At 40.4% G+C, this 24656-nt stretch overlaps 1 protein-coding gene across 5 annotated transcripts in view; it reads right to left on the bottom strand.

The window, feature by feature from the left end:
* The window catches only part of LOC111243096 (QRFP-like peptide receptor), a 79997-nt gene that overhangs the window by 33863 nt on the left and 21478 nt on the right, over positions 1 to 24656 (bottom strand). For all 5 annotated transcript variants that reach the window (XR_015317911.1, XR_015317905.1, XM_022788173.2 and 2 more), the window contains exon 2: positions 13379 to 13566. Coding sequence is in view for 3 of the 5 variants with exons in the window: in XM_022788173.2 (XP_022643908.1) it covers positions 13379 to 13566 (188 nt within the window). In the remaining 2 variants the exon portion in view is untranslated. The remainder of the gene's footprint in view (positions 1 to 13378; positions 13567 to 24656) is intronic.

The following is a 24656-nucleotide window of genomic DNA, read 5'->3' on the forward strand; positions in this document are numbered from 1 at the left end:
CCCACCTGTACAATGGTCATTTTCGAGTTCAGCTGATAAACATGGTCGTGACTAGATAGACGTGTCTATCTATCTTATGTGCACAATATCTACATAATTAGGAAGTTTGATATTGCCGCGAACATTGCGCGTGCATATATATATATCAAAGCAGACCGGCTCAGTTCTGTCGTTGGCTGGTTGGAACGTGCGCTTCACAGCCGCTCGCTCTGATTCAAGATCGCCGCAGACGTATATTTATTCAGTGATTATTTTTATATTTCCTTCGTTACAATATGCGTGAGAAGTAACAAGGTATTAGCACAGATATCTGGTGCAAAAAACACAACCGGCCAGGACCACCGGAAGGCTAAGAGGCCATTCACAATCTTGAGTTAGGCCAATAACTCTTTTGATTTAATGTTTGCTCTATCCAACCAGGTCAGCGATTGCTGTGACGATGCGGATTCCTACGGACCTGGCAGGGCCGATTGAGAACGTGGCCGCATCGACCGAAGCAGTGTTTGTGTTACACACAGCAGACAATTGCTAAACAAATGGATATCTACAATGACGTGAGGATGATTCACTTCTCTGCCCTTTATATCTTCGTAGAAAGCATACTCGGGAGTAAAACTAATCGCTTCCGGTTAAAATGTTCATATATAGAACTATAGAGAACTGTTACCAATTTCAATAATCACTGCTTTGATTGCGAGTCTTGTCTCATTCATTAACCTCCTGCCTCCTATTGAAACTGCAAGTCTCTCTCGCTTCATTTAATAGGAACCATTTTATTAACAGGCGATCTCTCCAACCAGTTTCTACGAACGACTTACAAGGACGGTCACACATGCTTAGTTTTTGGTTGTTTTTCCTGAAACGACAGGCCATGAAGGCCTGCTAGGTTTAACAACAAATGAAAAACCTTCATTCAACTTATCTTTTGATATAGTATAGGTGGCGAAAATGATGCATTCTCATACACAGTATAATATTAACATAGCATAGTCTCGTAGCCAACGGTTTTCGTTCACCTATATATATATATATATATATATATATGTGCACGGTGGAGTGAATGAACTTTAAATGGGATTTTTCACGGGCATTTGCGAGATGCGCTCACCATCATACCGCGGTCCGGTCAGACATATTAGCATGTCGTTATTTTTTAAGATGTGTGTAAGAGCATAGACTTGTGTCTTTTTGGCTGAAAAATGCGTGGATAAGGCCTCAAATGTAGAAAGAGACCGGTATAATCGCGACTTGAATACAGGCTCAATGTAGATGGGGCAAATATCTGATGCGATACAGCTATAGTTTACCAAACAGATGCAAAATTCAATTGTCTGTATCTTGCTGGGCCGTGATGCTGCTGCCGGCTTTTGATTAGCCCATGATGATTCTGTCATGACGGTCCGAAGCAAATCAGCTGCAGGTAAGAATAAGGCATTCTTCACTGGCCGGTACAGAATTGAAGTCGACAACTGAGCACGTTATAAATCGTCTTCATGCAGAGTTTACTACCCATTGGATTCAGCAGGTATGTACAGTTCACAGCTAGCCAGAACAGATAACCCTAAGAGCACCTTTAGACGGAAGCTTTTTGCACTGTTTTCTAACTAAGCCAAGCAAACTGGCCCGATCAAGGGTGCAAGTCTATTTTAGCCATAGCAGACAAATGTAATGCTAATAAAGTCGAATTTTATGGAAATTATCTATTATTTCAACGATAACTCTCAAGATAACGGCAACTTTTCCTGGTAATCAGCATAGTACAGCCGTGGTAATGAGTCGGATAAGGGCAGACCATTGTATAACGGAAGGTGATCGTTCTTGGCCGTATGCTTACATTAGATTCAACGTAATAACAGTCTCGTTTGCCATAGGCTAACGTGAATTTTTGATATACATCACCTGCAAGCAGAACTAGGTTATACAAATTGGCGAGTTTCGTAACTATTTAATTACTAAGTACTGATCGCATCTTGGTTAATCCTCCCGTCTAATGCCTAAACGTCTAAACGACGCCACCTGGAATTGCCAGATTGTTTCGGCCCTGTACCTAGGCACTCTGTGCATTGGCCATCTCTTTTACAAAGATAATGACAGTACGATGCAAAAGAACGGAATCACTGGAACTTGGCTGTGTCAACGTGACTGTGTATCTAAGAGAAAATGTCTGCGTGGCACCGTTATGTGAGACACGTGTATAACCTTAATATGTGGCAAACGCTACATAGTTAATTCATAGAGGGACCCCTTCAACGCACTTTGAGGAACTTATAGAACTGATATGGAAAATAGAACACCTCGGAGGAGTATTCTCAGTTTGAAAAGCATGTTCTTTTCGAAATCCAAGAATCAATTAAGCTGCACCTCACTATACGAACAATCATCTTAAATTCCCGTCGAATTAAACCGAGCTTCCCGTTCCCTTTAAAGTGAGGTTTTCCGTCCTGGCCTAGGGTAGTCTATCAGCTCGTAACAATATGGCTAACTCCAATAGTGCAACTGCGTTAACGGAAACGAGTTCGATTTGCGTTTACGATCCAGAATGCCTATTGGCTGTCAGACACATTACTGAAAAATTATCAGAAAGAATAGCCCTGGAGATCGCTGGCTTTAATTCACTATGATCTGACAGAAGTACATAGCACAAATGAGGTGCTTCGAATTATTGTTTTTCGGTAGTTGTTTCTAGCGGCCTGTATCGACGCGCTTTTTCGACCGGTTCCTTTTAGCTCCCAGTTAAAGGTGAAGGCTGACCCCATGCCACATACAAAGAACTCCTTTTAAACATGCAATGTGAAATAACAGGAGGACAGGTAAGAGTCCACTTGCAGCGAACTATTTTGCGGTTAAAGGTCGATGAAGTTCAAAGTCTAATAACCCAGCTCACAGTGACTTAAATATATAATAAAATAGCATAACAGCTCCTTTGTTGAGGGGAAGAGTCTGCAACAATAGGTACTATGATTTCCAGCAGATATTCCTCTTAATAGGACAGAGTTGTCCGGGTGTTTTTTTCCTTTACTTTAAACCCCTCTGCTTAATGCTTTCTCTACGCTTCTTGCAGTAGTTGTCTAATTATATTGGATGTTAATAGCAAAGTCAAGGCGCGTTCTATTGTTCAACGATGAGCCTTGATGGTCTGGAAGCCTTTGCGGTAGATGTTACTGGTATAGACATATTGAATCTTTATTACTATATAAGCTCTTTTTACGTGCGGGCCTTTTTAGAAGAGAATAGCAGTGGATTTACGCAGAAGGCTTGATTGAGGTGGGCTTAGGTCAGAGGTGCCTAGGCCTAAGCCACCTGGGGCCATTTACTTAAAGCAACAGATCAAAGTCTTGGTTTTCGGATGAAAAAAAAATATATATATATATATATATATATATATATATATATATATATACAAAGAATTAAAGTGATTACCTGAGAGGATAACGTGAATTTTCTGAATTTTATAATGCGACGTAATCATATGTAACAAATATTTTATGACGAAAAATGCAATTTTAATAACTATTTATGCTAATTTTCTTATTTATTGGGCTACGTATCCTTAGGAGTCACTTATTGGTCTCCACATGATGAACGATAACTAATATGCAGGAAAATTCGCAACGTAAGCTTCGATTTGGCACTCCTGTGTAAGGTAAATGTTGTCCTACGCCTGGCAAACATTCATGTGATTCGATCACAGTTTTCGAAAATGCCGCGTCGGTTACTAGAACTCGGGTCTGTATAACCAATCTTCGCGGACTCGTTTTAGTTTATGTTCGATCCCATCGTTCCATCAACTTATATTATTACTGACTTTTTCCCCTTCATTGTTTAAGTTTTTATGCAGAGCGTGCATTTTTGACAGGCTATTCAGATGCAAAGGCTTAAATTACAACTGCGTTTGCGTGTGCCACATATTTGAAATTTCTAAATATCTTGGCTCTATATGATCAAATCTACGCCAGAGTAATAGGCCGATTATCCCTGTTATGGCGTTAGGCCAACAATCAAAGGTAGCATCATAGAATACTAGCTAAATAAACATTCGTTAATAAGTACAAATTGAATCTATATTTAGGAAGTTTCAGATAATATAACACGGTGGCTTTGTACGATTCGATTTATTTTTATCGTATATGATATGAGACCTATATGAGGTATATATATATATATATATATATATATATATGTATATATATATATATATATATAGATAACTGAAGAGACCCAAGTCAGCAACCGTGATATATAACCAACAAACGTCGTAAAAACTGGCGTGAAAAATAGAAATAGAAAAAGTATAATGGAAATACAGGGCCATGCCAGAGGCGCTATTACAAAACCAATTAGATTTAGGTGACTATCTAATTGCAGACGCACCATTTCGCTGCATAAAATGATAAGGCTCAACGTATCGCTACTCAATTCGGTCTAACTAGCCTTCAACACTCTCGTCCGATTTTCAGGGTATTTTTCTAGCGTAGCGAAGTTGAAAAATGATCTCGGCAGATATACTTTTTAGCCGGGATCAAAATCGCAGAGATTGATAGTTTCCCTGTCACTCAATCAAATCACGGCCAGGTGTTATCATTTCTGCTCAAAGAGAACCTCATAAAATATGCGGGTTGATAAGAGAAGATTACTTGATGTGGCAACCGGTCAGTGCGTCCTCGATCAAGCGAAAGGATTGATAATGTACACTGAGTCGCAGTTCCGTTCGTATGAGATTCGGCAAAGAGACCTATGTTTCGTTAAAATTTTCGTTGTTACAGCTCTGTGAACACGAATTGAATACGGCTAGTTCTAGGTCCGATCCCCCCTTGCGCTTACGCCATAGAACACGCTCAGTCAGAGAGGTTGTTGCGAGTATCCATTACAGGCTTTTAGTATAAACTATTGGTTGATAATTGAGCGTTCGACGTCGAATAGATGTCTGTCAAAAGAAAAAATATCCAACTCAAAATGGCTGGCATCTTTTAAAAGCTGTTCAACCATTCCAAATGCAGGGTTAAACAACAATTATACGCATTGTAAGTAAGAGGCGCTATATAGTGTTATATATATATATATATATATATAAAATAAGGCCAGTAATTAATTAATTTGCTATGCAATACTACTGTATATAGGAGAATCATTCTTAGCTGTGCTAGGAAGGCCAAATCCGCTTTATGTAGAATGTGACCAATTATGATATGATTAGCTCCCTGGAGATCCCGTCCAAAGACGTCGACTAGTTTCTAGTCGAATGTAATGTCTGGCCACTTCTATAGCTTCATCGATTAATTTGGCGTTTTTATTTATCTGTTGCATTTCATTGTCGATGGAGATGCCAAAGTGAATATTTTAGCCGTATGATCTGCGGCTGTACAAAGGCACCGGTTATGTACGGTTCTAGATCTTGATCTATTTCGATTTTATGTAAGCTCTTTGTTACTTGGAGAGTTACTCTTACAGAATGTTAACGGTAAGTACCATAACCAAGATCAGTTCTCTTGAAGCGGTCTGTCGTTAACGGCCTCACTTTGGGTAACCATTACCTCTCCACTGTACTCAGTGCCTGGCCTTTATACGACTTGCTTCAATGTTATCTGAACAGCAACAGATTTTGTTAAACAACTATGACCCAATCCATCTGATCTATCCTTCGACAAATTTCTTTCTCCTTTGTTTTACAAGGGCATTTCTCAACCTTCAATTAACTATTCTACGTCCATTATCGGTCATCATCAGTCAATATTTCAGATACGAATGTAATAATTTTATCTACGTTCTGCATCAATATCTGTCATTAAAGCATTTTTGGATAACGTAGGGTCGGGCTATAATCATTACTTGGCCTATTGCCGTTGTTCTACCAGGCTCAAGCCCCATCGGGAGTGACGATCCCCCGCCAAAACAGAAGCGCTAGACAGCAACGGCGTTAAGGCAGGCTTTGCTAGATCTCCACCGCGCACGTCTCCCGATGGCGGATAAGGAGGTGTGCATTTGGGATTATGGGTACCGGAAGACATGATATATATATATATATATCAAAATCCTCAGCGCAAACCAATTCCAGGCTAGGCCTGCGGCTATGCTAGGGGGCGCTCTCAAAGGTATTCAGGGTTACGATAGCAAGTCACTGCGACGGATGCCAGCGAGAAAGAATGGATATCTTGAAGTAATGTCAAGGCAGTGTCAAGGTTTTATCTCTTAACCTAAGGATCGAAGCGTACGCGTACGAAGAAACACTGAATAATCCGAGTAACCGTATTACGACCATTGGGGCCTTTTTTTGTTTTTTACCGACTAATAAGTGTCATAATCCCACAAAATATGCCATGACACGGTTTATGGAACATAACTGTACCGCACAGAAGCAAATTGATACGTCCTAGGCTTAGATGCCAGCGGCCTGCTGTATAATAAACAAAACATAATGTATCTACTTAAAATCTGTATGCTACCTTTTTCCCGATGGATGGATATCTAAAGTAGTAATGAAATTTACCTGAAGAAAACAATAGGTAAAATGAAATTTGAACCTTGCCGCAATATGGTCAACCACTTAGACGGATTGTCGATCGAGCTTGTAGAAACGATGTGGATATTCCCGCTGTACCAACCCACTAGTGTGTATCTTTGCTTTCTGTAGAAGGTATACGGTACAAATTTTTTGTCAACGCATTTATTTAGCAGCCACGTTGCAGCTTTAATAATATTTTCTCGCGCAGTAATGTATGTGTAACAGCCTTCTCCACTTTGCGTAGCTACATAAGCGTCGCAGACTTACGCTCATGTATAGCATCCAGAGCCACGGCCGCCAGCAACAATAACAACAGAGCCCTCTCTGTGCTTGGAATCTGTTGGTCATTGATGTCACGGCACATTGAGCTCTCAAAGAAGATCTTAATGCCACGAACATGCTAGGTCAGCTGGACGAAATCACCGTCCTGGGGCGTGCACCAGACTATAAAAGATGACATGATGAAGCGGATAGAGGCTGTTCCGCTTTTGTGGTCCTCGCATGGGATGTGGCAGGCGGCTCGTGTACTGCCGTTGCAGTTACATCGAGACTCAATAGAATGCGATGTCGTATCGCATCCGCAAGTATATTTGCGACCCGATCCGTTTCTCCAGGCCTCTAGAGAAGCCTCAAGTCAAACGTTATACCCAATGTACGTAAGTAGACTACTAGAAAATAAATTCCACAACTTCGTAACGGCTGCACGCAACACCGTGCGCAGCAAAGCTTGACAGATTGCTCCCACTGTATTAGTAGAAAAATATAATAAGCAGAAACACTTTTCTCCACCACTTTTCTCTAAGCGCTGCGAGCGACTTTTCTTCTCCGCGGTGTATGCAACTGGACGAAGGTAAAATGCGACAGATTCACATAAAGTACATGACCGTTTTTACCGAGTACCAGTTCGAATGGCGCTACATTATACAGTGTTGTTCTGAGTTTTGACGTAGTTGGCTCAACACGACTAATTATCACCACTGTTGATTCCAATGACCAACTAAAATGGGTATGGTTGGACGCACCTATAGAAGACTTGGCTGCGGCCGTGATTAGGTCGCCGCCAACAAACTGGGTCACGATGATGACCATACGGTTTGTTATGTTCCACAGGGTATCGATCACGCGAACTTGGCTGCAAGAACAAAAGGACGTAGATTGAGTATATATTAGGTACATAATCTTAGGCTTGATGTGCCCCTGTTCGCTTTCTCCGATGCATAGTGAAGACCTGAAGTTGCATGGCTTCTTAGAAAAAAAGCCGCGAAACAACAACAATAAGTATTTAGAACAATTGGAGCAAGGAATTACATGTTATATTCGTATAATTTTAATCGCATCTTTTGTATAGGTAATTTGGTGATTAACAACGTCATAACGAAATATGTGGGAAGAAGGTATTAACTTTGCGGAAATTCGTTTCATTTACAGAGTCGATAAACGATTTACTGTTCTGTTAAACTCTAACTGAAAAAGAGAAGCAAGGCTCACCTTTGCTTGCAGTATCTTTGGCAAGAATATTTCGGTAACATGCGTGGGGTATCGTTTCTACTGCCGCGTCATCCCGCCAACAGCATAGAGCAATACGACTGTAAGCAGCCATAACGAAGCATCGTGGAACCTTCCGACACTGATCAATGTGACCCTACGAATTTTAAGTATATGCATACCATATACGAATTTCGAATAACTTCTAAATATGTAAAAATTTTTAAAATATTTAACCATTTATGATAGGCTTATTTGAAACCACAAGGCTAGATGTGCACGATACGAGCCGTATCAAAAGCTCTTGGCCTTCCTGGTTAATATTATGTAAAGCACATCAACACATTATTACATCTACCGTGTCATGTAACTGCACTCGTTACTCTTCGCTGAATCAGTGTAATAACGAATGCCCATATATATGCCCACACAATTAAACCAATAAACAAATGATCATGAGACGCAGTCAGTATATTAACTGTGGCAGGGTTCTTTAGCTTACGATGAGGGTATTGGCCTCAAAAAAATTAGGCACGGCGCATTTCTATGGAAAAAAAACTTTGAATTAACCGTGACATGGCTAGTGTACGCAGGGGCGCACCTTGACGAGAACAAGTCTTTCTTTGCCGCTTAAGATCTCACTGCTAAGATTTATCGGAAACACGATTAGATTCTTGCCAGTTATCACTATATCTCAATTTGTGACTAGCACGTAAGATGTGTCCACCTTGTGTACGTGTCGTTCAGGTTCCTATATAGCTTTTTCTCGTCCGGACCATAAAGGGTCTTTAAGGCAGCGCAAGCAATGCGACGAAAAAGTCTTTGGAAATAACTAATTATCTATAGATACTTAAGGCCATCTAGTGTTACGGTAATATTTTGTTTTCCGCTACTAGAAGCACCAGGACAATACGAACATTTTCGAGAAACTCATCATTGGCAAGTCAAATGCAAGAACAAACTTAGCCAAGTGCCTCGTTTAGCGAAAGACAGGCCTAATCAATTCCCCTTGAACGCTCACAGCTCATTCACTTTTCTGCTAGATACTAGATCGCTTTGGCGTTGCCCGGAACCGATTGCCCTTTTCTTTGACCCTATCAGCAGCTTACAGTTTTGCTACTTTGCCCTCGTACCTCAAGACTATACGCGTTCGAATTGTCGAACCGAATAATAGTCATAATGCTATTGTTGCTTGTGCTGCGTGAGCAAAACTTTAGCCACGCCATTTCTAAGAGATATTTTCGTAAAAAATAAAGAAACAAAAGGTTGTAAGGAGTAAGTTTGACATAAAAATACTCTTGTTCTCTCACTGACTGTGTCCAATGAGAGAGGCTATGCTTGCTTGCCTGCGTACTATATGCTCTCGTTACGTTTGAATTTACCGCCGCAGCGTCATTCGACGATAGCGACCTCATCCTATAGTCGATCATTGCGCTTAAAGTATCGTATGGCTAATGATTATGGGATGCGTTACCTACCCGCTTAATATTCGCTGGATGCGATTACGTAGAACTAAGTGAATAGCAGGCTCAAAACGATGGTCGCGTTGTTTCTATGGTCGAGTGCCGATCGTGCCGTAAATTGTCTTACTAATCGAACGTTAATTTTTCTGTTTTTGTCGGGCACTTACAAACTATTTCACTTGCAAATATGTCTAATCACGAAGAAGTGAACGCAGATAGCAATTCTCAGATTTCGCCGACGATCGTTCTGCTTGAAACGGCATAGCTATAATTGATACTGCTACCAAGATCACGTATTTAATTAGATACGATGAATGATATAATAATAAATGGCCGATTTAAGAAATTCGAGCACGTATTCAAATAAATGAATCATTGCCGTGGGGTGTGGCACTTACATCCGGTGCAGAATCAAGAGTTCAATTAAAGGCGCCTGACGCTCCACTAACGTATTGCGTTAAATCTATGATATTTGCCATAGGAATATCCTCTCAAGTCGTCCTCTCAGTAAGGGCACACATATACTTATTATACTTGCTTAAAAACAAAGTTAACTGTAACGGTTTTACGTTAGTGGTCGTTCAGGTGGTACAATTGTACATTCAGACGTACTCAGTAGATGCTTAGCGCTCGCATGATAGGAGCTGATACGAAGCGATAACCTGAACTTGAACGTAGGCGATGGTACCGTTAAACATGTTTGTAACGTTAATAATAATTTTTTCTCGTAGATTAACACTTAATTGAACGTAACATACAAACAGTGCTAAACGGATAATCGATTTTTTCAATGAGCCTTCTATTCTAACCGACTATTTTAAGTTACTAATATATCATATGGTGATGCCCATGCGATAATAGAAATAGTTACTTCTCGAGGCTTGCAGATTTCCTTTTTTCCTTTTAGAAAGAAAGACGATCCCAATGCCTGACCCAGCTTAGCTAATTTATACACACTTGTAAAGTCCTGGTCGATATTTTAAAACGGTGATTATTGACCAAACGAGTTCAACTAAACCACTCAATTAGATGCATACTTTGTAGCAGCTAATCGTCGTTAAAAACCTGGGCAACCCGGTTTCCGGTCCGTAGGTCCGTTGTGCTCCATGTGATGCCAAATCAAGTCAGCTTTATCTGGTCAAACATGCGGTGGACATATACGTGCACTTAATGATTTATAAAATACAATAAAGCGATCTAATATCGCCTTTGTGCTTTCTACGCATAAAAAATTTATATGTATCCTTTCGTTACTAGCCGTTTCAACGGGTAATGTAATCAGTCTCCTCCTGAGGTAGACTTCGGACACTTTGAAACACCTTCAAATTTTATATGCAATCATATCTACACATATGAAAAGTCCATATGTATATAGATCATGCATATACAGTGCCGAGCTAAAAATAAACAGGGACCGAGGGTAGTTTATCAATAAGGCATTCTCGTGCCTACTGCATCATCTGTACAGGATAGATTTTGAGGCTTCAAGAGGGTGCTGGATACCTACCAAAGTTTTCTATTGGCTTAATCACAAGGACAGAGTCTCGAATAAGAGGGCACTTGTGCTCATTTTTAAGCAAAGTATAGAACATTTAGGAATCGAAGTGCTCATAGCGTTCTCCTCGTAACACTGAGGCATTTACGTATTATCTGTTTGTAAAGCAGTTTTTACTTATATACGATTTCCAACAACTCACTTTGTTTTTGAGGCAAGATTTCAATCGGCACCTGAACCGCCAGGTCCTACGCTATTTCTACTCAGCATGCAGCGGTACAACTTTCCTGTTGTCTCAATCTCTGCAAACGATCGGTAGAGTCAGGTAGTCCTCATCCAGGCTAAGCCCGAAGCTCAACCCCAAGAAGACGGCAAAGCGCTCTAAGTAATCCCCTAAATTGCGATATATTGTAGTCCCTATAGTCCTAACCAAAGCAGCGACTCGTTACTATCTGTTCAGTTCGTTTCTGTTACCTTAAGAGCTCATCGCATTTTACTGTGGGGTCGGCAACGCTACGAACCCCCAGAAGGGTCATTCCTCCTGGAGATTCTGTGCAGACGGCACCGGCTTATCATAAACGCTGTAGGCTGTCCTGGCGATGTGACGACCATGTTGCTAATTAAACATAAATAGAGGAAAAGGTATCCGGGCAAAAAGTAGCCGACTCAACGGACATTGCTCTTCTCCACAGCCACGTGGAGTTATTTTACAGATACTTTTTCAGCCATGGCTTCGAAGGACAGCCAAGGACAGTGGTATTTCGACTGGAAATTGTAAGGGATGTGATATAAGTATAACTATATCTAGGATCAAAATGAAAACGAGTCGGTCAAAGGCAAGAGCCTTGGAGGATACTGGATGATAACTCGATAATGTTATCAAGTTCAACAAATAGAAATCTGATGGCTGCAAAATTGCTGCATCTCCCGGTATCTGTACAAAGGCCAACGTCAACAGAATGCAATTGATTTGTAAGCCTTGAATAGCTGACTTTATCGCGGAGGTAAAAACAAAGGTGGTAATCTGTATCTACACGCAAAAAGTACCAAACGTATGCATTGCTTATTTGCAAGTGCAATGCCATTACTCATTATCACACGAACGCTATTCGACGGCCTGAAAATAATGTAGTGGTATCTGCATTAATAATTGCTCCCTCGTATGGCTAGTGAACATATTTGCATTGCATAAAGCTCGAGGGAAACATTTGCATTTTATCGCAGGCCAACAGAGTTAAGCTAAGCTATGTGAGTTACATTTGAAGTAACCGTACGTCGCACGTGCCAGTTCTGAGATCCCTGTGAAAACTTTGGCTTGCGAATAGTATCGTTTAGTCGACTTTTTGCCTCTGTAGCATGGAATAACCGTAAAGACATCTAATCGCAGGTAAATTCGCTCTATCATTTTTGCTCTGCAGCAAATGATAGCTAAAAAGCTCAGTTTTAAAAGATCCAAACGTGTGCTTAGGCTGTTGTTTGGGACCGAGAACACAAACCAAAATTGCCTTCATAAGCTTGGGACCACTCGTTTATTCCGAGCCAGAGATTTACAAAGTTTAAGGCAAGGTCCAAGAAACAGGATCCATCTGTAATGCTCCGGAGAGTGATCGGTTTGCAACTAAAGCCGGCAACAAAATTGCGTGTTAGTATCCAATTGTGTCGATCGTCCCGATAACCTAAACAGAGGATTGCTGTTGATCGCTCAGATATATATAATGACATTTGTGAATTTCATGGTGCCTCAACCAAGACCGAAGTATACTCTGTTAGGAAATTATCCGGATCACCGTTTGCAGTTTTACGAAGTAGTTCGTAACGAAAAAGGATGGCCCTTGAAAAAGTCGAGTTATTTGATGAAGTTCATTTTAGGCTTTCTGAAGCACTGAATCGCCGTGCTCGTGTTTATTGATCAATTAAAAACACTCGTTAGTTAGTTAGAGGATGAAGAATACGCAATTGATCATAGCACAGCAAGCCTGCTATTATGAAAGGACCGAAATCATTTTCTCCAACAAAGCCGTTCCTATCGAAAATGTAAATCGTCAATTTATGTGAAGAGATCTATTACAACAAGGAGTTTTGCGTCAATGAACCTCGCAGCGTAGCCAGCCGACTGTGAGCATATCTGAATATGCAGTGAAGATGTTTATTGAGGGAATTTGCGTCACTCCATATTGTGACGTTCTCATTACGTAATAAAGTGTGTAATAATAATCATAGTATTCAATACATGCATATCCTTCTGTGCAATAATATAGATTAGTGTACTAGATTTCCACTTTTAGCTCAATTGTAAATTTTCGTTTTCTCGGCTGTCAAATCATTTTATGAATAAGGGCAACATTTTTCAAGGGCGGAAATCTGTTTTTCCTCCGTCTATCCTTATGTTCTGCGTTTAGCTAAAATTAACTCGATTCACTGAGTATGGAGGCGTACCTGTACAACGATGGGTGTCGTGTAGATCAACAATGGCGACGCCGTCGCCGCTGACAGTAGCCAGATGAGACCGAGCACGACGTTGGTCCGCCTTTCCGTTGTCCGTACATGAAATGGGAATAACGTCGCCACGAAACGATCACACGCGATGGCCGACAACGTTAAAACCGACGAAGTTACAGCAGTCACTAAAATATTAGAACATTTAAAAAAAATCAAGCCAGAACCAAACGACCTCTTTGTTAACACCTCTATTAGCTACGATGATTGTTCCTGTTATTATTGTTAAGTTCTAAGTTACGGCGGGCTACAAACGTGACCCCCACCCCCCCCTCCCCAAGTTGTCACCAAGAATCATCTACGGTGTGCCATGCAAATCAGAGCCGATGCAATAGCAAATTGACAAATGAACACAAAAAAACGCCTGGTAAAGATTCGATGCTAGCTATATAGCTAAAAATTATCGATAATAGTCCGTATATATGAGGCGTACCATAATGCATATATCACAACATGTCTTCTTTTGACACATACATATTGACTCTATTATTTTTAGTAATACGAAAGGGGCAAAATGAAGAGATGAACTTAAGTTAATTTTGTGGACGGCCTACAACGAAAGTAAGTTATTTCCCCTTTCGCCATTACTACTGTGTGAAGATTTGAAACTAGCGCTGCTTAAAAATGCCTATCTTTTAAGCTCTGTTTTCTCGAATTTCGCCGATTGTTCTAATAAAGAAGAAAAAAAAAAAATAAATATTTGTTTCCAAAATCTTCCGCCGGCAGGAAGTTCAGGACAGTGTTAGGTTAAAGTTGTTGTAAAGGCTTTTGTCGTTCGCTCGTTCTTTCCAGTTGGCCCATGAGAACAGAGAGAGTGTACATACGATACTGTTGAGCTTCATGACATAATGATGCTGATTGTTGTTCATTGATTTAAAGTACAAACAGCTTGTAACGCCTTTAAGCTGTCGATAAAACGTAGGTGTGTGTATAAGCATTATTAGTAACCGTTACCTGACGGTTTAATTTTTGGACTACATGCGATTCTTGGATTAGATTGTTGAAGATAGACTGAAGTCCATCACTACTACTACTTCAGCAGGACCAACGGAGGCGTTCGCCTTTGCAGTATATTAAGTCATTGAGCTGCTGAGATTTCGAATGAGCAATTATCTATATGTATGCTGATGCTTTTTAGCAATATCAAAGCCTGTATACTGTTACCGAATCGGAACCATGGAATTGTTATACAGAATAAGAAAACGCACAAGATTCCAATTAAAGTACACTTATCAATAGGAAATCTCTTTTTGTATTCGCGGTTTCTTCTGCTTCTTTTCTAACTTTGCCTAGTCTTCCGTTTCTTTGAACAGCAAACTTTACTCAATGTCAAGATTGCTTAACTTTTTAAAACTTCATCGTCACACACGAGAGTGAACGTTCCATATAATCAAAGACGCTCGATATAATACAAGCTCGGATAGTTCTAGCGTGAATATATCATGGCACAGCGTAGAAACAAGGTATCTTCGCTGAAAGCTGTTCGCTTGTCACACGACCGCAATATAAGCAACGCCTACGATCCCCATTATTGTACTACCTGAATTCTTAAGCGACTAGATTTTACTCAAGCTATCCGTGAACCAGCAGCGTTCGTTTAGGCGGAAGAAAATGCATTACAGTCATGGTATTGACGCCCTTTAGTCAAAAGAAAATAGATGCGTTTGGGGATCCGTGCAGCTCTTCCTTTACACGAAGCTCTCCCACGATTTATTAAACGTGGGGAAAAAAGAAATCCAAAATAAAATCGGTTTGAACTGGCGGAAGAGTGCAGCTAGACAGAACGCACACACTTCGATTAATTTCCTCGATTATACGTGTACGAAGATCAGACAAACTGATTATCATATCAGTCAATTAACGTGGTCAGCCTGCACCACAGCGACACCTATAGTAGGTCATCGTCTACAGACCCATAAACAGCTATATTTAGAACAAGTATCCGAGCCGCTCGTACATTTCGTATAGGCATTCTTTATCGCATCTATATCGTAAATCAGATTCGCGTAATCAGTTGTGCGCGCTTAGTAACGAGCAAAGACGCCACAATGTCGCCACTGACGACCAGCCCCTGGAAACGCCCTTTTTGATCTCAGCGAAGAGACACCAATCGGGCGGGTTGACAGCTTTGTAACTAGCCCAGGGCAACAAAGGAAATTGGCTATTATTATAGATCTTTTAGCTTGCAGCATTTCTTCCCATTAAGATCCTTTACCAGCCGTCCTTTTGTCCGCCTTCGCTCGCGCATCCTTTATTCGCCCACTATCTATCGATAAGAACAGGTGTTTGACCCGAAAACTGTTCACAACGACGGCACCTTTTCTATTGCGTGCAATTCCATCACAATGGCCGGTCCTTCAGTCGACCGTAAAACGGCTTCGTCTATCGACTGTGCAGGATTTTCTACTTGGACTAATTACTACAAAGAGTAAAGTTGACGATTCTAGTCTGGTTTGTCAACGTCACTGAGACAAGTCAAGACGTCGAAAGAGGAACACGAAGCGCTTTCGTCAGAAGGAAGGCTCGGTGTGCACGACTATCCACGAAGAGAAAACCATGGGCCTACAGCTATCGAAGCTATCGAGAGAATCGACATTTGACCTAACAGATACGAATTCAATCGTTAGGAGTACTAATGTCGATGACTCCTGAGCGTAAGATCAACAATAAATGTAAGTTTTAGACAAGGCCGCCACGCTTTGTCGCAGACAGTCCCGTATCGACCATTTAATGACTATCGGATGGAAGATTTTGTGTTATACATGAATCATTATGAACGTTAGTAAGCTGATAATGGACAATATCCAGTACCTCTATTGTAGTAGAAACCAAATATAACTTAATACGTGTTTGTAACTAGCACATGAAGCGTAGCGACGAATTTTTAGCATATAGATTCGTATAGATATCAACAGAAATTAATCTACAAGATATATTAATTGGATAGATATTTAGTGGGTAACCAACGTAAAATTTGAGATCAGCCATCAACACTAATTATATAATATTATAGTATCTATCCTCGAATACATGGTAAAAATCTAACAAAGGCCTAAAAAAAAGATATGGAAGTAATTGATCAAAGCCTCCAGGTGTTATGTCATTGTTAGTTAAGACAGAAAATGTGAAATGTTTATTACGATAGATTTATTATGTACGCAGGCTGTCCGATTTCAGCGTGACTCTGAGCGGGACTTAAGCCAAACACGTGGACGTATGCCTAGCAGTTCCGCCTGACTTACAGGTCCTGAAGACCTCTTCCCATCTGGTCGTAACTTCTCTCCAATGAAATGTTATCCCTGTCATCTCTAGAGTATTTGCTGGCTCTTCTCAAAGGATATCCTGTTAGAATCATGTAAATTTTCGATCACGTACGTTTGCTATTGGTACGGTAACATAGAGTAGGCAATCGGTTAGTAGAAATCGGGATGATACAGCGTCGACAGCAACAGATACGATCGACGTTATTTCTATGAAGGTTCACTATAGCAGGTTACTGATCAAACTATCAATAAAAAACCAAAAACTATCAAAAAATTTGACTATAAAATAAAGCTTCAACTAATGGAGAATACGTTTCTCACAAAGGTATTAGTCATTCAGAATTGTTTGGAAATGCATATTATTCTATTATATAAACTAAAGCCTTTGCGTTATTTTATTGGCAATGAAACAGCGTTTCGAAATTGCCTGTACGCATGCATAAAGGCTAAAAGGAACCCTCCTTTGAGACCAAACCACTGAGTATCGGTTCCAGCGATAAATTAAAAAAGTCTCTATTTTCAGCTCTGAACTGCCAACCGATAGCGTTGAAGTCTTTTCGTTTAAGCGCGTTGTTGTACTAACACAAACTCAGCTACCCGCTATGCAAACGGTTCAGTGACCTCACTGAAGCAAATACAGGCTTGCGTTTCCCCGGTGAAGACTGTTGATATAAGCAAATCCTCTTTATCTCCTTATTAAGGAAATGTTTAATTTTATGTTTCATCGGAACAGAGGATATCCTTTCTAGAATTAGCCTGGAAATCCTTATATCTGTTTAACCCGCAAGGAGTCATTTCACTCTGATTCAATACCTAAGTTCGAAGAAGTTCAACAGGTGCTATCCGGTTGGTACCCCAAGAGACAATTTTTCATCATTAAGCGTTATTGTAAAGTTGAAGACCAAGGTACAACATTTGTTTGTTTAATTTGATTACTACTCTGTTTTTTCTTTAGTAGTTTATTGTCTGTGACATTTGATGCTCAACTGTGTCCTACTAAACAATTTATGCCGAAAAAAATTGATGGCCGAACAAACGAATTTGTGTGCTTTTTGAAAAAGACTCGTTTCATCAGTGAACACAGAGACAGATACATATGCAAATTCGGATAACGTAAGACGATGTAACGAGTTCTCTATTAGTTCCTCGTCAATGATGAGATGGCTGCGGTAGTGGAACGGCTTGACCTAATCACGAAATTGTCTCAGTCAACAAACAGCTGTAGCAAGGCGTCTCTTGACGCTGGTCTTAACAGAAGCAAGTTAGGCCGTGTATCAGGGGGTTGCGGCGATAGCAAGGATTCGAATGACATCCATAACCTCAGACGATCAACGAGTTTTCAACATACTCTAGTATTCGAAGGCGGATTTTAAAGCTATAGAAGAATAATAAATGCCATAATGTTCACATGCGCCATTGGTAACTACGATGAATATTCAAGTTTTAATTTGAGATTTTAAACGCGAGAAAATTAAAATGTCATTTGAGTATAAATTAGAAAAAAGAACCCCCTTGCTTCCCAAGTCTAAATGCCAATGTAATTTATTTAAACATTACTTATTTGTTCTTTTGTGAATTATCTGTTAGTGAGAGATTTGAATGAACTACTTTTCATTGTGAGCTAAATATTATTCATTGCCTTAGGCTTCGTTGTTCCTATCTAGCAAACCCCTTAAACGTAAACTAGACTTCTGTGAAGCGGGCACAGTTCAGACACTCGGTCCTAAAGAACTGTGGTGGACTATTACAGCCATGCTGCAGTTTAATGCATCGTTTGCTCCTTACCTCTCGTTGAAAGTTTGTGACATATAATGTATTAGCAAGATGCAAGCGGGCCCTAGTCCCATACGCTCACCCTTGACATCGTCAGCGTAACTTTTGGTTAATAACAAGTAAAGTAGAAGTTCCTAGAGATGCCACTGGCGAGCAGTGCGTGCCAAGAAACAGGACAACCGAACGATCTAGACTGTCAGAAGGCGACAGAGTGATAAAGCAATCCGTGATTCGTCGGCCCGTCGGCCTCCGGATATGGTTGGGAATGGAAAATAAATTCGAAGGCACTATACTTAGAGACCGCTATGGCTAGCTTTAAGATGCTCAAAATATTTTTATACCAACGATGATTGTCTGGCCATGCCTGAGTAAGGTAAACGTGCTCGCTAAGTAAAATGCTATGGAAATGAAGCCGAGGAAAATGAGTGAGTCGAGGATTGGTTTGGAACATTTGACATATTGAAATTTCGAACGTGACAGATTAAACAATCATCAGCTACAATCTAGACGGACGCATGTAGAAATTCTCTCCCATATATAATTCTTAAATAGTGAATAAATTCAATTTGTGAATAGATAGCAAAAAAATAGCCTGGCGACAATATTGACAAGTGGAATTTAGACATGGGATGGTTTACATTCTGACCTTCGCCAGAGGGCTAAAACGGCCGATCTTAGCTTGATGGTAGACAAAGGAATTAGCGCTAGATATGAAAGAGCGGGATCGGGCGTTAACGCGCGTGTCCAATTGGAGTGGGAATACCCAATAAAAGCCTGCTGGCTTTTATATTGGCATGTAGAAGCGGTCAAGAGTTACTGCACGGTATTAATAACAATTCATTGTATAATTTGAAAAAATCGTGTCGTTGTTATTAGTATGACGATTAGGCGGAAAGTAATAACAATACAAAAATAAACAGATTCAATATAAGCGATCAAACAATTTCATAAAAAATCATTCAGATATTGAGTCTCAAAGTCAAATACATCGCTGAGCAGGAAAATCCTGGAAATCAGTACCAGCTTCGCAGAAGAAGGACTATAAGGATTTTATTTAAGTTGGTATTAATTCAGATCAAGCTGATTCCGGATCAACTCTGTAGTTGTGATCGCATTTTAGGCCTGATCTGCGATTAAAACATTCAATCGAAAAGATGGCTTGCTTACGATTTTGCGACGATACCGCGTACGACCGGGCTTTTTATAATGATATCATTGTTTTTGTATAGTTAACATGGTACAGCTGAACACCTCTCGGCTTCAGATTCGAGATAAACCATATATATTTTAAAGGTCTTGGCTTATTGTCTATATTATCGGGAATTCTTATCCTATATATCGCTAAGCGACTATATCTGTCGCTACCTCTTTCTTTTATATTTGATGTTTGTTAAACTAGTCGTTCGTCTTTAAATGTTCGATGTTATTTAAGAATTCATTGACTTATATATATATATATATATATATATAGACTTTAATATTCGCTGACTTTTTCATAGGGTTTTTTATTGCTGAAGCTTCAAGCAGCCCCAAAACGAACTCTTTTCTCGGAAGTAAATGATTTAGCTGTATGATTTTTTTTGTTTTCCAGCTCATGGGCTTTTTGTAGCCTTTGTAATATGTACGCATCTATATGTTGTAACAGAATTTATTCTTAGAACGGCACTATATTACCAATTATCAGAATAAGTAATAAAGAAGTGGATCTTGATAATGATCGAAGCCCACTGCTTGAAGTGCTAAGAATCGTGCACTCTCAGCTTTTTGCATTAGTGTGTAGTTTAATGTTTTTCTTATCTATCATTATGTACCAATCACCAAGATACTAGCTGTCAGTCCTAAGACGAACGAACAGATCCCACTATGTTTTGTTGAGATAACTGTATTTTAAAAAACAAGCGCCATATTACCATTGGATGCTTAGGTTTCTAGACTTAGGTTTCCCAACGACGGTCAACCTGCCCAGTTGCATAAAGAAATAGAGCTGCTCTGCGAAAAGTAACAATTAATCGATATATATCGCAGCTTTTACTGCATCGCATGAAGCCACTATATTGTAGCAGGCCCACCACACAACCTCCATAGATGTATTGCAGTTTTGTTGAATGCGTTTAGCTTTTTTTGGTATTTCAACAAAACACAATGAATGGCGAGGGCAATTATGTTGAATAGAGGCTTCCTATGTAAGGCGATTTGTGCCCAACTAACAGCTGATTAAATACAGCCCAAAACCAGAAATAGAAGCCACTTATCCTTGCCAGAATTCTCATGTACTTACCAACGATAACTCAGTAACTCGAACAAAGTGAAGATGGAGTACGGCTGTAATATCGAAACGAGTATTGTATTCCGATCTCCACCAGACCAATTGCATCTGTGGCTGGATAGGTCGCATTCTGCGATTCATCGGGTTTTGTAATGCTTTACTCCGGCCGTGAGAAAAATCGCTTGGCTAGTGAGAGCCTTATACAAGCACGTCTAGACAAGCGGTTACTATGTCACGGTAGTAGAACGTGTAATGTAGCTTGCATACGCTACATACCAATTTGTCTTTATGATCCTTACCTTTATCAGAACGAGTATAACGGCATTATGCTGCCATGAAGCCAAGTTGAGGTCTAAGTTGTCTGTCGGCAGTGTTATTTTACTGTAGAAAATCTTTGAGCTGAAAAGACTCTGTTAAGCTACTGAGAAAATCAATTTAGGTTAGCGGAAAAGGATAGTGCATCGCTTGTTTGTAGAACGTTTTATCTGTACCTTCGCCTTATTAATCGGTTGACCCAGCGGTGGCACGGGGCTCTGTGATATGGGGTGAAGGGAATAAATACGCTAGTGGCGCAGAACAAACAGGCAGAAACTTGGACGGCGGCTCAACACCCGGGGCGGACCCGGGACATTGGAGTCTTAACCTTAATCGAGACGGTGAGCTTATTAATTTCAGAAATCTGAAACAAGATCAATTTCGCGGAAAAGATCATATGTTTAGGGAAGAAGATTTATCCGCACACCGAATTCTCGTAGGCAGAAATTTCACCGCGAGCCTTAGCGGAATCAGTCGCAAGCATAGCGTACTAGAAGATTTTACGCTTGAAATTACACTCACAATATACTAGATACGTAACGCCCAGATATTTACTCGCATAATCATTGCCTTTTTTGGTGTTTCCAAGCATATACAAAGTTAGAAAACAGCAAGTAGATCATGGACGCTTTTGGGATAGGATGAAAGCCGCATAGTATCAAGTAGCGAAGTCATTAGAATCTATGCGTTCCGAGCTGTAGACCTGATATCTATGTAGCTCATAAAACGCGCTAGACCAGCGAGCACAATCACTATTCATAAAGACTGCCTGTTACTATATTACTGTAGCCGTCAAGGTCCATAAGATAGGCAGACATTGATAAGTAAACTCTAAGCACTCGCTGGCGCAGTTCAGGAACTATACTAAACGTATTACAGTAAACTTTCGAATGGTACGTTAAAATTCAAGAATTATATCCATGAAACACATTGGGAAGGGATTTTTGGGTGCCAAGGGCCGCCTGGCCTTACAACGACTACTACGAAGGCGGCAGATTCCCGAGCTCAGATAGCTTCCGATAAGAAAAACTACTACAACTAAGGAATACTGATGACTCCTTAGAATAGCAGAAGTGGAAGTAACGCGAAGTCTGAGCAGCAAAGTTCTGCTAACTGAGATAAAATTGTTGAGAGGGCCAGCAAAAAAAATGGCAACGTATGAGGTAAATTTCTATTGAGCCATTCCGTATTGCCACCTAATAGGTCTCATGAACATAACGAGCCGTTAGAGTACAAACAACACGGATTTTACGCTCGACATTCAACTTGAATGGTCTACTTAGCACCACGCTTTTAAGCGATGCCTTGTAACTTCTAAATTAAGTATCGAGTAAAAAAATAGCTAAAGATTTCTTTAAGAAACAGCTGTAGCTGATTCGACTTGCGGCAGTCTTCAGCAGCTTAGGCCTCGTAAGTGGCCTCTAGCATGGAGGTCAATATTATTATGGACAAAATTCTGCTATAGCGGAGAACCGACAAAAGCTTATATAACAAACCTAAATGGAAAAACATCAGTGAGTGCACATCGATTGCATTATTTGGGTATAACATTGATCCCGAGTGAAAAAAAATCATTTACAGTGCATACTAGCAAAAAGGCACGCTGTTAACACAGTAGATTAGGTTGACTGGGGAGCCGCGACGCCTATCGTCGGCAATACCAAGCTTGTTTTAGGCGAAGTCATATGCGGTTACGTATAGTTGCGAAATTAATTAATTGTCTGTTAACACTATAGCCTGCCTGTCTACGTCCATGAAAAACTTAAAAAAACAAAAAACAATTAGATTACCTGCTAATAGATATACAAGGTTTCAGAGGCTTCTCAGCGAGGCCTTCGTTGGCCTCTACACAACAAGCGCTACAGAAAACATCGACTCATTCAACCGCACGACACGGCTAATAGCGATTTTCCGAGGTATTTAACACTAGAGCAATTATGAGGATGGGGTAGGAAGATACGGTTGGAACCAACCGGCGTAATATCATCGCGCTATATGCAATCCATACGGTCCACGATATTATAGAATTTTCTACACCCCACAATATTATCACAAGGCAGACGATGCCTGTACTTTCGAAATATTGTTATATCAGCAGAGCAACTATGAATTGTGAAAATACGTGCTTAACGATGAAAGCTTCAGTCGGTAGATTTGTTTGTAGAACGAATGTTTCGATTTAATGACAAAGCATTGTTTGTTCTTAACACGGCCTGACTGCGTATAATTTCGACCGCCCCCTGCAGTAAAGTTTGTTATACAATCGATCTGGAATAGTGACGTCATCATAATAAACACATTAAACGGCTAACAAATACTTGGATTTTGTGTATGCGCTTACATCATCATATACACTCGGTGATGAATATGGTATTGACAGCAAGAATCATCTGGTCTCCTCTGGGAGCCAAACACGTCTCATAGTCCGCGTTATGTTACTGAAACGTACATGGGACATATCGTTGTACTCATAACGCCCATTGTACGAGCCCAATATATCTATCTACGTTAGTAAAGCGTAAAAATATATCTAAGTGTACGTCGTGCTACGTCATAAGATGCATAATCCCTAGTATAAACGGGGACGCATTGGTAATGTAATGAATGGGAAAGCTTATCCTGCTTTAGTTCTCATGTGGTTACCTCTAAGCTGCAAAGAGCCAGCGTTCTCGATCGTTCGATAAGATCTAAGCGAACGAATAGTAGGCCATTAATAGCCGACAAGCCGCTCTATTCAGTCGCATGCGTCGCCTTCAATGGAAAATCCTCCCTAAACAAAGGATGAGTCTTTTTCTTCGTATGGTACGACTAGCTTATACGTCTTTGCACCCGGCTTTCTTCCCTTTATATTTGTTTTAAGCAATGTCGTCTTGCAAAGAAACGCTGCATTCCTTCTGTCTGCTTACCTATATGGACATCGGCGATGGATTTTTCGGCAGCCCGTGACAGAGTGACCTGAACAGCGCCTGGAAAGGCTTTAAGTTCCTTCGGCTTTACGTGCCTCGCTTCCCAGTCGCTTGACAATACCTCATTTGCGTCGCAAACGTGTAAACGAACTCAAGCAACAATACGAAAGGAACTAGCTTAACTAAGCTAATAATACGATGTAAGGTGAACTCAGGTTTTCGGAACAGGAAGTGAAGAGGCAGAACAAATCAACTCATAAAAGCATTCACAAGGGATCTGCTTAATACGATTTACATTAGGAGGAAGATCAGGAGATACAAAATATTAAAGAGCCTCTTTAGGACCGATGGTATGTTCGCCTGGCACATAGGGTATTAAGTAGCTATCCCAACGTATGCTGATCTAACACTTCGCTGTCGCAGTGTAAACGACTTCAGCGAACGTACAGGTATGTGAACTTGCTGAATGTACCTTGATTTGCTTTTTAGGTCGTAAAAGCGTAACAGAAAGAGTGATGAGACATGCGCGGTTCGCTTAGGATAACATGTATGTATTACATCAGACGAAACGTGTGGCACCTGTAGAGCGCATATAGAAAGGTAGAGAACGATCGAATGAGTCGCTTTGTAGAGCTAACGACGCGCGAAACACTGCGAGCCTTAGCTGCTATGTCGAATCCACAAAATATGTCATA

The sequence above is a fragment of the Varroa destructor genome, unplaced genomic scaffold (assembly GCF_002443255.2).
Source record: "Varroa destructor unplaced genomic scaffold, Vdes_3.0 BEIS01000001.1, whole genome shotgun sequence".
Classification (NCBI taxonomy): domain Eukaryota; kingdom Metazoa; phylum Arthropoda; class Arachnida; order Mesostigmata; family Varroidae; genus Varroa; species Varroa destructor.